A 12156-nucleotide genomic window follows, 5' to 3' on the forward strand; every position below is an offset into this window, starting at 1 on the left:
CATCTCTTGCTCTACTGGGTGTAGGTTGCCGTAGTAATCTGCAGCAGTATACTGAGAGATCTTCCTGCATTTCTGTCTTCAGTAGTTGTTTGAAGGATAAAAACAAAGCTAGATGTATACAAAATCCTAAATCGAGAGTAGATATTACTCATGCAATGCTTCTTGCCATAACATTTGATAGTTAAGGAAATGGTTAAATAATTGGTCAAGCCGAGTTAATTCAGATGGATGCAGACGAGTCACATGACCTTCAAATGAAGCAAATCAGACATCTTTCTACAGTTGTCAAGGCTAACCTACATATCAAGCCATTTTTGGAACGCATGCATACTGGAGGCCAATAATACTACTGTTATTGAGGCACATTTCATCTAGCAAGCATTTTATTATATCGTGGAGAAGTGAGTTCTGCAATGCAGCGGTGAGCACTAGTCACTGATAGTAGGTGCACTGCAGAGAAAAACCATTTAGTCTTCTTGAATTCACCACAGGGTGTGCAAACCTGTTGACATTTTGGCTTCAGCACTGTGCTTTTAAAGATATAGCCGTGAATTGGGATTTAAAAACCGACTGACATGGCTACAACGTTCGAAATAAATATTTAGCCGGCTTCTGTGTCGATTTCCATTCTCAGATAATCAAGCAATAGCAGAACAATACACATGACCAACATGACGCATCTGTGACTACTTGTGATGTTTTTTTGTCTTTTTATTGTTTTAATTATTTTGGCTCTTGTGCAACTGCTACATAATTATTCACATTCAAGATATTTGTCACCCAGGAGACAGCTGAAAGTAAAAAAGGAAAAAATAAGAATAATAAAAGGCAAATAATTGAATTGAAAAATACTGCCGATAACAATTTATGGTCCATGTTCTTGAATCTGTCACGGAAACACTGATTCTGTTGCTTAAACCACATGTGTTCAATGTGCATAATATGACAAGAAGAGCACTCATATATTGTTCAGAGAGCAAAAACATTGCTTAACAATGTCATGGTTACAGTTTACCAAGAGAAACACTAGTACAATTAATCGATCGGTAGTGTTTTCCCATAGTCAGCCACAGCTAAAGAAAGAAACATTCCATGTCACGACGGCAACGCCCATAACAGATCAATTTATTGTTAACAATCACAATTTTGGAATAGCAAATCAAAACGAAAACCGATAACTTATAAATAAACAATATGAAGCCAGTTTACGTTTCAATGATAGTAATACGTAACATTCAAGATATAAGTTAATAAAGTCAAGCTATTGTATAAATACATCACCAGCATGCACAATATTGAATCATTGATAGTATCTTCGTAATTATCATACACTGACAAAACAGTATACTTGGCAAGTGCAAAAATAAATTAAACACAGAAGTAAACCACAAACTTTGAAGCTGCAATATCTCTTCCTATTGTCATTTTTTATGTTTTTTTTTTTTTAACAGACCAGTCTCTTCCTTCTCGTCGACCTGTTCTTGAAAAAATGGTTCCAGTATTATCAGGGTTCGATAACTGTATAATACTTTTCGTCAAAGCACTTAATTTATCGAAACCACACCTCCATAGCTAATTGGATTTCCAGTTTGTTTAATGACTGAACAAAAGACGATTCTACCAAATCGTGACTAAAACTGGAACCATTCGCAAGAATCTCCTCCTCCGTATATGCACCTAACCCTCTTTTTCAAATGCGTTTCTACTACCCGAAAACATAAATAAGCAGCATCTCTTTGAAATACATCAGTCCATATGCCAGTGTGAGGCTGCCATTCCAAACCAACGACCACTTCCGGCTGATTGACTGACATTTCAGTGCTTTTGGCAAATGTCAAAGATAACCAAGAAGGAGAGGGAGGCCCATTCAACTATATATATTTCTGTATATATTCAAACTAGGACTTCAGCCCCCCCTTTACCACCCTTGATAATTTTTCTTTAAACTCGTGGAAAAATAAAGAACTGCTGCCGCAGAGGAAACCATGGCAAAAGCCGCTGCCAAAGTCCACCAGCCATTTCGTGTTTCTACATAGAGAGGTCTGCGTTTAATTGTTGCCCTCCCCGCCGTCGTCGTCCTGCTGGTCGCTCGTCCACAGTGTCAAGTTGTCTCGCAGGAGTTGCATGATGAGGGTTGAGTCTTTGTAGGAATCCTCATTGAGGGTGTCCAGCTCGGCGATGGCGTCGTCGAAGGCGGTCTTGGCGAGATGACAGGCCTGCTCCGGGGCGTTCTGGATCTCGTAGTAGAACACAGAGTAGTTGAGGGCCAATCCCAGTCGGATGGGATGGGTGGGCTGCATGTGCTCCTTGCTGATCTCGTGAGCCTCGTTGTAGGCCTTTTCCGAAGACTCCACCACGGTGGAGCGCTTCTCGCCCGTGGCCACCTCGGCCAGGTAGCGGTAATAGTCTCCCTTCATCTTCAGGTAGAAGACCTTGCTCTCGTGTTGGGTTTCGCTGCAGTTCTTGATCAGGAAGTTATCCAGCAGGTTGAGCACGTCTTGACACACGGCCTCCAGCTCCTTCTCGATCTTCTCGCGGTAGGCCCGCACCATCTCGATTTTCTTCTCGTTGCCGTCGGCGGAGGTCTTCTGCTCGATGCTGGAGATGACTCTCCAGGACGAGCGGCGAGCGCCTACCACGTTCTTGTAGGCGACCGACAAGAGGTTCCTCTCTTCGTTGGACAAGGCCTCGTTCAGCTCAGTTACCTGTAAAGACAGGGCAGACTGAGATGCTGAAATTTGTTACAGCATCATTCACAATAAAAATACAACACAGATCATTTGGTTTGTGAGCTTTAGTTCTTCACTTGCATAATGATGATAATATCCAAGCAAAGCTTCATCGGCTGCCTGAATGCATTGTGCAGCCATGGGGATGAGAGCTACATGCCAAGTGCAGTTGCCATGGCAATCGTCTCATTTTGTACAGTAGTCCCACTCTATCTAACCAGACAACTGCTTCACCACCAATACAAAATACACATGAAGAGAAATCACTTCAGCGATATGGACGGTGGGGACAGGGTGATCAGAGGGGGCAGGGGCGGGACGCGAAATGTTCCCACATGCTCGAGGGGGCAGCTGCAGTGTAAGTTAAGATGATCGCTGTGCGTCAGTTCATGTGGCCTTCTCGTTGACCTTTTCTTTTGCCAAACTGAGAAGACCACACGACACATTTATCTACAGTGTGTTTGGACAAATTTAATTTCATATTTCTGTGAAGTATGCTTAAAATCGCGTCACGGCTCATCTGTCAAGCTCTCCTTGTGGTGTGATCTAAAATTATTCCATCAAACGCTCTAATGATGCCCCCTTCTGAGAAAACAAAAGATGAGCTGATTCAAAGACAGCTTGATAGATCAATAAAGATCAGAGTAGAAAACCGGAACACTGGTCCAAGAATAGGAAAAGGGAACTGGAAGCACTGGCGAGAAGATATGAAAGGGTTTAATTTTAAAATAAATAAATAATAAATGCATATTTATGTACGCAACTCTTGGTTGTGTGGATGGGGGTGGTAAACCCGTTACCCTGGTAGCCATGATGCAATCACACGCAAACACTTAGTGATGTAATGTGCCCAAGCAGTTATCCCAACATATATAATGCATGCATGCAGCAAAATCTGACTCGATGATGTCACTCCATTCTGAAGTTTTCAGACTGGCCAATGGCTGCTCGTCTCTTCGGGCCAGACCCATCAAGATAATGGAGGCACCCGTGGGCACTTTCCAATCAGGTCTGTAGCTAAATGGGCTTTTATCAGGGACTGAAGCAACTTTAGAGTTAAACTGCTTTAAATCTCACCCACCGATCCATGAAGCTAAAAGGGCCTCTCTAGCATTTCGATACGAAACAATCCCTTCAAGGATATATGAACTTTCCATTTTAATAGTCAGCTGGGACTCGGACCAAGCTAATATGGCTGTAATCCATTTCAGCAAAATTGATTTTGTGGATCTTGTCTGTACATACGCTAAAACAGCTAATGACTGCTAACACATCTGCTCCGTATTATACAGTACATTAACAAGAAATGTCAAATACATTTTGGCTGGATGTTTTTAGAAGGTTTATGACAATTCAATATGCTAATAATGTAGTTTAGATTTATAACTACACTCTTAAAAAAAGGCGCTGGAACTTTTGGTCCCTCAAAGAACCTTTCAGTCAAAAGTTCTTAAAGGAACCTTTTCTTTCTTCCATTCTTGTTCTATCTTTTGTGCAGCATAAACGTTTTGTGAATGTTAAAGGTTCTTCATGCCGCATACAGCCGAACAAAGAACCTTTTGGGAACTTATATTTGTGTATGTTGAATTTATGTAAGAAAAACACATCTCATTTCCATTTGCAATGGGTAAGAATCCTTCAATCACATTAGACAAGAGAAGGTCGCGGTGACTCCCCTCAGAAAAAAGCATGATGTCAACACTTGACAAAGCAGAAATGAAGGAACCCTCCCTAATCCCATGCAGACGGGGCTTTAAATGCAGATGTTTCCCCTTCACCCTATACAAAAAAGGCCCTGGATGATTTCATGTATGATGTTTTTTAAATCCTGTTTTAAATATTCACTGCAACACATGAGACAGTTTAATCATAAAAGACATAAGGATGAGGGTCTAGATGTTGAGTGCAATCTGAATCATGGACCCTGCTGCAATATGACAAGGATGGAAGATTCCAGAAGGAATTCTGCTGCCTCTAACGTTGGTTTAGAGGAAATATCTAAATAACAGCCATGTGTGGAAAGGAAATAAGGTAATGTATACTGAAATGAGATCAGGGTGCACGGCAAAACCAGATCATAAAATGATGCACATCGATTAGTAAAAGAATAAATATATAACGCTTTTATGACAACGCACGAGATATGAAGAGCAATGATGAACGCGTATTTCTAACGTTAGTGTTAAATCAAATAATAGACACACTGCGTTTGTGACAATAAACAGTCAGCATGTCATGTAAAGCAGTGGTGTTAAATAAAGAAGAAAACGAACTGCGACATTTTAAACTAAAGGTAAAAAGCGACGTTGAAGGAGATTTCTATACGTTTGTGATGTGTCGTCTCATTCATTTCAGTGAGGATTCGGTTAAGACAGGAGGCACCGCCCAAGATCCAGACTGTCTACACCCGATCCGCTGCACTGTCATTAATAAAGCACTGATTTATCATAGATTAACACCCCAAAAATACAACACCTTAAAGCCACTTGTCAAATGCCCTGTTTTACTGTGTATCATCCTAAATGAACGTTTTAAACGAGCCATTTCCCTCCCACAGCCATGCAATCCCTGTCATGTGTAAAGACACACCTAAAGCTCATTGTTTCGGATAAATATACCAATTTAGCGATCTAAAATATCAGTCACACAAAGCACAAAACTTACCGACTTCATGGCTGCAGCCATATCGTCGTATCTCTCTGCCTGCTCGGCCAGCCTGGCTTTTTGAACCAGCTGCTCGCGGTCAACCATGTTGGATGGTTATGGTTTATGCGATATTATTTGTTTTTCGGGGAGAACTGGTGATTTTAGCTGTGCGGTGTAATTCAATGAAGGAGAGCTCCTCTGCAGCTGTTCTTCGCTGTCTCTGCGCTCGTGCCGACGGGCCACCCTCGCCCCCCCTCACGCGCTGGTGGGCTACGTCAGTGTTCTATAAACGTGGGCGCCTCACTCATGATGTAACAGTCCATATATGGGAGTCCAGAGGCCACATAACGGGGTGATACTAGTAGATCAGAGGTCTTCAAAAGAACAAATGCGAGATGGGAGAGTGAGTCAGACACTATTACTGCATCTTCATCTGTAGCTGAGCAGCGGGCTGACTTTTGAGGGGGGAGAGTTATGTTAAAGAGGGGATAACATGCTATATCATGCATTCTGACTTCTTTAAACGTGCTGGCTTCTCATGCTTAACATGGTCAACTTGTTAAAAAACGAGTTGGACCTATGACGTAGTATTTCTGTGCTTGAAACACTCCCCCAGCATTCGGAAAGTTTTTTTTTTAAGTCTGGATCCCTGTTTCGTAAGATCTTACACCTTTTATTGGGCAATTCTCTCGGAAAAGCACGCCCACAGCCACAGCAAGGCAAAAGAAATAGCCCACCCACTCGGGCTACGACAAGCGATAGGAAGATCCGCTTATCAAGATTGCCTGCGCTGCGTCAAGATTGGCTGCACTGTGGGCCTGCAGCTGCAGCTCGTTACTCCTGCGATAGTGAGAGAAGTTGAGGTGTGTTTGTTTGTTCACTGGATTTCAGTGATGGGTGTTTTATAGACGGTGGATATAACGCTGGATTTGGAGATCGTTTGAAACTGATAGATGGCGCGGTCCCAGTGCTAAAACATGCCAGACATGAACTTCACGCGGTAAGGCAAACTAAGTCATATGTCTGTGTTTTGTTGGCAATCGGTGCGTACGTGCATAATGTAAACAACATGAAGGGATAATGCGATTATGTATTGTGTGCTCCTGCTGTAGTTCCGTCCCCCCTTCCTGCCTCCAGCAGATTGTCTTTTTTCTGGAAATAATTGTACAGCTGTATCTCTCTTTTATAAATTTGATCAAACTAAATACTCTTCGAAGATACTACGTATGCAAGATTACTGTATCGGTACTCATGATTAATTTGAGATTGGTAGAAACTGCGTGTGTTATCCCATCTTTAACATTGTAGGATTATGTGCTTTCCTATAGGACATTTTGCAGTGTCCCTAGGATCAGGTTTTGTGTCAGCCCTGTTAGTATAATGTTTTACTCTGTTAAACGAAGATTATATAGGGTGTCAGATTACTAATGCTGCTTCTAAAAAGCAATTGTAATCTGTCAGTATTTATTATAAAATGTACTGTATCATTTTCCTAAGGTTAATATTGGTAATACCAAGATACTCATAATGTAGATGCTAAAATTAATAGTTTCTAGTTACCATACATGGTATTACATCCAAAAAAGCATGTTAGCACCTTATATGTTTCTTTAGGTGAAATTCTTTATGGCAAATAATGATATGATTTGAAAGTATTTGAAAGTCAAATTTTATATTATATATTAAAGCAATAAGCCCCAAGAAGCAGTGGGTTACAGTGCATTTTATAACAACCACTGCTTCGCGGGGCTTATTGCTTTTATAAAACGGTTATTCCATATGCTTATCAAGGTTTCATAAAATAAAGTAAATAAAATGATATTTAGGCTATGTGGTGCGGTCAGCCTTTATATATTGAGGTATTTTATAACGGCTTAGAACTCCGCTCAGCCAATCAGAATCAAGTACCAGAACTGACCGTTTTATTATAATAATATAGTATTCATATATTTAGATATATAGGCTATTGTAGGAATTTGTATATTTTAAAGTTTAGGACCACTATAGAAACAACATGGCGAATTCCATGCAAGGGGACCCGCAGTGTATGTACTGTAGATAGAAATAACTCATTCTAAAAACATAGCGCTTGTAAGGTCTTTATACACCTCTGAAGACATAGTTATGTATATTATATTGCATTTCTGTCAATAGATCCTTCAAAAAATTACACATTGGACCTTTAAAGGGATAGTTCACCCAAACATTAAAATGTTGTCTTTTTTGTCATTTATGCATTCGCACGTTGTTCAAAACTTGAATATGACTCTCTTATTTTTTGAAACACAAAAGAAGTTTTGAGTTCAGTGGTTTTGTGTTCATATAAAAAGTCAAACTGGGCCAGTGTTTTTTGGTGACCAATGTTCTTCAGAATATCTTGTTTTGCGTTCTGCAGAAAAACGAAAGTCTTACAGGTTTGAAATGACATGAGAATTTTACATATATAATTTAAAGCAATTATATGCATACAGTTGTTGTTTTACCTTTCCAATACAGTAAATATCATTACCAAGTGAAACAATTTCTCTCCTATGTACTGGTTTACCTAAAAGCCTCCTTCTCATTATTTGCACCCTGCTGTAAAACGTTTGTTGTCCGCAATTGACTGTCTTGAAAAGGTGAAAGGGACATGCAGGGTTAGATCCTTGATGGTAATGCGGTTAACAGCTAGCTCTACAGGCACAGTTGAGAACGGATGGCTCAGCGAATCAGAGAGGCTGTGCGCAGCAAGACTGGACCAAATACACTGTCAGAGCATTATTCCTGTTCCTCAAAGCTCTGCTTTCTCACCACCTCTTACACATTAGAGGGAATGTATTAACTCAATACAGATTTTGTTTGCAATTATAAAAATATACTTTATTACCTGTTTACAATGCTTGTGAGGAAGTTTCCAGATGGGGACATTATCCATTTATCCATTTCCGCCAAGAGGATTAGTCTCAGGCAGATTAGCAAGGCCATCTCTCAATCTAAATGCTATCACATACTACAGACAGTAACCACCTGTCTGCTACCTGAGAGGACATCAGATGGACCTCGGACACTTGCGGGCATTGGAGACTGGAATGATTGGGGTGGATGTGTATCTGTATCCAGATGGTCTGAGGGTCGCTACACCAGAAGATATAGAGAGGTGGGAATCTGAGAGGGAAATGTACGATCAGAATGTACGTCTCTTTGTGGCTCTTTTCTCCTACAATCCAGCCATGATGTCACCAAACCATGAAACAATGGAAGAGGAGCTGCCGTTCGAACAAGGACAGGTTATTAAAGTAAAGATGATTTAAATTTTCTTGTCAATTTTCTTCAATGAGTTAGAAATGTATATAAATTACAATAAAACCTCACATGTCGTCATTGTTGTCCTACATTTGTCTCATGCTGTCATGGGACTGTGTGAAGACAGCAGCATGTGTTTTTTTGTAGATCTATGGAGATAAAGATGCTGATGGTTTCTACAGTGGGGAGTTGGGTGGTCACTTTGGTTTTGTGCCAAGCAACATGGTATCTGAGATTCCTGTGGAGGATGAAGAGTTTAAACAGTATCTGTTACAGCAGGGCTATTTACAAGAGGAGACAAATTCTATAGGCAAGCAACCATTCAGTACATGAATAAACCTTGTATTTACACCCACTGGTGTGATATTAATTTTGAACTTTTTTATTCTTAAATTTAGCAACTAGTGAATCTTTTGAAGACAGTTTGAAGGTCCACAGGATGGTGGCCATCTTTGATTATGATCCTTGGGAAAGTTCTCCAAATATGGACTTTGAGGTGACTTATTTAATTTAAAGTTATTTGTTTGAAAAAAAAGCTTTTCTGAATGATAAAATATCAAATTTCAAAATATCAAATGATTTAATTTCTTATTTTATGCAGGCTGAGCTTCCCTTCCGTGCAGGCGATATAATATATGTTTTCGGAGAAACGGACAGAGATGGATTTTATTGTGTGAGTATTATTGTCCTAATATAATGGAAACTAAGGCTGGTTGTCACAATTTTCTTTAGATGATATTTGTAAGGGTAGTCTTTTTCCACCAACACATAGCCTACCTTAAATTTCATCTTGAGAATTTTGTTTTAGGGAGATCTACATGGCTATCAAGGTCTCGTGCCATCAAACTTTTTGCAGCCATTGCCATGGGATTAAAGAAAACGAATAATCATAAATTATCAACAGTTTAATGACCTGTGATTGTGATTATAATCCTTACGCAAAGAAAATATATTTTCCTATATATTAACTGTTAATATGTTAAATAATGTAATATATATTTGAATATACAGTATATAAAACAATACATTGTTAATTACAATATTAGGATATATTACAATATTAGAAATTGCTGCTTTTCGTATATTAAAAATGCAAGCTTGGTTCCGATATAAGGAATATATGTTATTTAATTTACTTATTTCCATACATTTTTGTTTCGTATGGGAACACACCCAAATTGTATTTATTAAAGTGAATAATTTTTTTATTAATACAAGAGATTTTTAAAACAGCTAGTTTTTTATAGCCTTAAAAATGACTGATAATGGTAATTTAATTTTGGTAATTTAAATGGTAAAATAATTTTGAACAATGTGTCTTCATTTCACTGCTGATGTAATTCTGCTATATTTGTGTGCTCCAGTTGGCAACAACTGCATTTGGTATGTTTTAACTGTTTCGGTGCACTATATGTCAATTCTTTCATTTTTCTTTCGATATTTCATGATTCAAATGCTTTTCCACATTGTAATGTTGCATTGTAACCAGTCATACAGCACAGTATCACAAAACAATCTTTATTAATATTTCAAAAATGAGACATTTGAAGAGGCTTCAGCATCCACAGAGATCCACAAGATTGTCCATCGCAGCCAACAGTACACTCATCCATAAAGTAGGAAACACTACACTGTGTAGTAACCTTTAGTAGTGCTGTCTACTTTATGAGTGACTGCACTGTACCTCTAAATTTCCCGCCCTTTTCTTTTTGTGGTCCAATCATTGCTGTGCATCCACTTCCTTTTATCTCCATGTGCTCAAAATGTTCATTTCACATCAGTTTATTCAACCTGTAAAAAAAAACAATTCACTTGTTTTAACGCAATTCAAATAATCTTTCAATATACTTGAATGTTCAGCAGCATTGTGTTTAAACGTTGTTCATTGTTCTAAAATGCATCACAAGGGTTTAGAATCACAAATATTATTGTCTGTGCTATGTTAAAGTTAAACAATACATTTGTGATATCCATCACATGAATATTGTACACTACCTCCAGTTTTTATGCTCCTAATATGAAAATATATGTATAGTGATTACATAATAAATAAAGATCAAAATGATGTATAGATGTTTTCGAACACATCGCTGTTGCTTTTTATATAACTATAAACAATAAAGAATACATCTTTTAATCCAAAATAAATGTGTTTAGTATTTATTTTGGAGTACTATACATTTATTTGTTGTAACGTGTTACAGTGAACAGGTTATCATGTTACACAATGTAACCCATATAAAAACAAGCAAGCAAATCATAAAATCTACAACATATATTTGTTTAAATCGAAGAGCAGTAACTCACCCGTTCTCTGCCTGCTTGATCCCGGAAACAACAGAGAAAAGAGACAGAAGTTGTCGCCTTTTAACACTTTTTGAGCCACATGGTACAAACCACAGGAAGAGGCCCTATAGATTCTGTCTTAAAGATGCACAAATTCACGCCTACCGGACTCCAGAAAGTTTCGTTTTATGTCTGATTGCCTTTTAAGGGCATTCTAAGTGATAAAAGGTACATCAGAAATGAGAGAATAAAACCCCTCGGTGTTTAGCATATACATAAAAATGAGACCGAGAAATAAAGAGGAAGTCTAGTAACCGTGTGATCAGATTGCATCAGGGTTCCACATAGTCTGGTTTTGCAAATCCAAGATTATGTCTGCTTAAAATGAGCTGGAGTTCTATGAACAAAATTATGTGAATTATGTTATTTTTCTATAATATATGCTTTATTATAAATAGCTTCAATCTATAAAGCATATTCATGTTGGAACCACTTGTAGAGCACTTCAGTTCCTGGGGGGAGGGGTGGTTGCTACATTTGCAAAACCACACAGTTTCATCAGCACATTATATAAACATTGTGTCAAATATGATGATGTAGTGAGATTCTACAGATTATTATAAACAATTATGTGCTGTGTGATTTAAATTAATACTTTTAAACATTGTTTCATTTTAAAGCATCTAGTAAAAGATATTACAGACCATTTGAAACATTAACAGAGAAGAATCAACTATAAAACTATCAACTATCAGTAAGATTTTGCCTCTCTTTCATTGTTTTTCACTGCTTGAATTCAGACTCCCTTGAGCATACGATACTTTGATAAGCAGGAGGCATTTCATCTCTCTGCAGAATTTCCTTGAACAATGTACATGACATGGACTTGGTTGTCTAGACAACTCAAACCTCAAACTCTTGTTTGACACACACAGAGAAGGAAGTGGTGGGGTGCAGAGACTTCTCTGTCATGTATAATAATAATAATATAGTAGAATGAAAACAGGTCAAACATGATTTACAGAGATCCTGTAGATATCAATGCAATAGAAATGAATGTTTCCTCAACTGTGGAAAGTTTCAATCGCAAACTCACTTGAAGCACATTTTAAACCATGTCTAGACACATTAGGGGGATTATGTAATTTCTGTTGTTTTTCTGAAATGTTATGGACATTTTTCATGAAAATATCATTTCGGATTGATGTGATAA

The 12156-nt window shown here is 38.4% G+C and overlaps 2 protein-coding genes and 1 long non-coding RNA gene across 5 annotated transcripts; 1 reads left to right on the forward strand and 2 right to left on the reverse strand.

The window, feature by feature from the left end:
• Window positions 1-1098: 1098 nt before the first annotated feature.
• ywhag2 (3-monooxygenase/tryptophan 5-monooxygenase activation protein, gamma polypeptide 2) lies at window positions 1099-5617 on the reverse strand. Its single transcript, XM_057351213.1, has 2 exons — window positions 5394-5617; window positions 1099-2705 (listed from the first exon to the last, which is right to left on the reverse strand). Exons 1-2 carry the CDS (start codon window positions 5478-5480, stop codon window positions 2049-2051), a joined length of 744 nt encoding a protein of 247 aa, XP_057207196.1. The 5' UTR covers window positions 5481-5617; the 3' UTR covers window positions 1099-2048.
• Window positions 5618-5695: 78 nt separating this feature from the next.
• On the forward strand, window positions 5696-9651 carry si:ch211-105f12.2 (RIMS-binding protein 2-like). Of its 3 annotated transcripts, none has more exons than XM_057351216.1 (6): window positions 5696-5778; window positions 8475-8650; window positions 8805-8967; window positions 9056-9153; window positions 9259-9330; window positions 9466-9651. In XM_057351216.1, exons 2-6 carry the CDS (start codon window positions 8531-8533, stop codon window positions 9529-9531), a joined length of 519 nt encoding a protein of 172 aa, XP_057207199.1. In that variant the 5' UTR covers window positions 5696-5778; window positions 8475-8530; the 3' UTR covers window positions 9532-9651. The 3 variants fall into 3 exon arrangements, with proteins under 3 accessions (XP_057207199.1, XP_057207198.1, XP_057207197.1); XM_057351215.1 differs by having other exon boundaries at window positions 5755-6375; XM_057351214.1 differs by lacking the exon at window positions 5696-5778 and having other exon boundaries at window positions 7688-8650.
• A 510-nt stretch (window positions 9652-10161) lies between these two features.
• LOC130564819 (uncharacterized) lies at window positions 10162-11204 on the reverse strand. The gene is made up of 2 exons (XR_008964303.1): window positions 10965-11204; window positions 10162-10448 (listed from the first exon to the last, which is right to left on the reverse strand). It is a non-coding gene; the product is annotated as an uncharacterized LOC130564819 (long non-coding RNA).
• Between the last annotated feature and the right edge of the window lie 952 nt (window positions 11205-12156).

Source organism: Triplophysa rosa, linkage group LG14, assembly GCF_024868665.1.
Source record: "Triplophysa rosa linkage group LG14, Trosa_1v2, whole genome shotgun sequence".
Lineage (NCBI taxonomy): Eukaryota > Metazoa > Chordata > Actinopteri > Cypriniformes > Nemacheilidae > Triplophysa > Triplophysa rosa.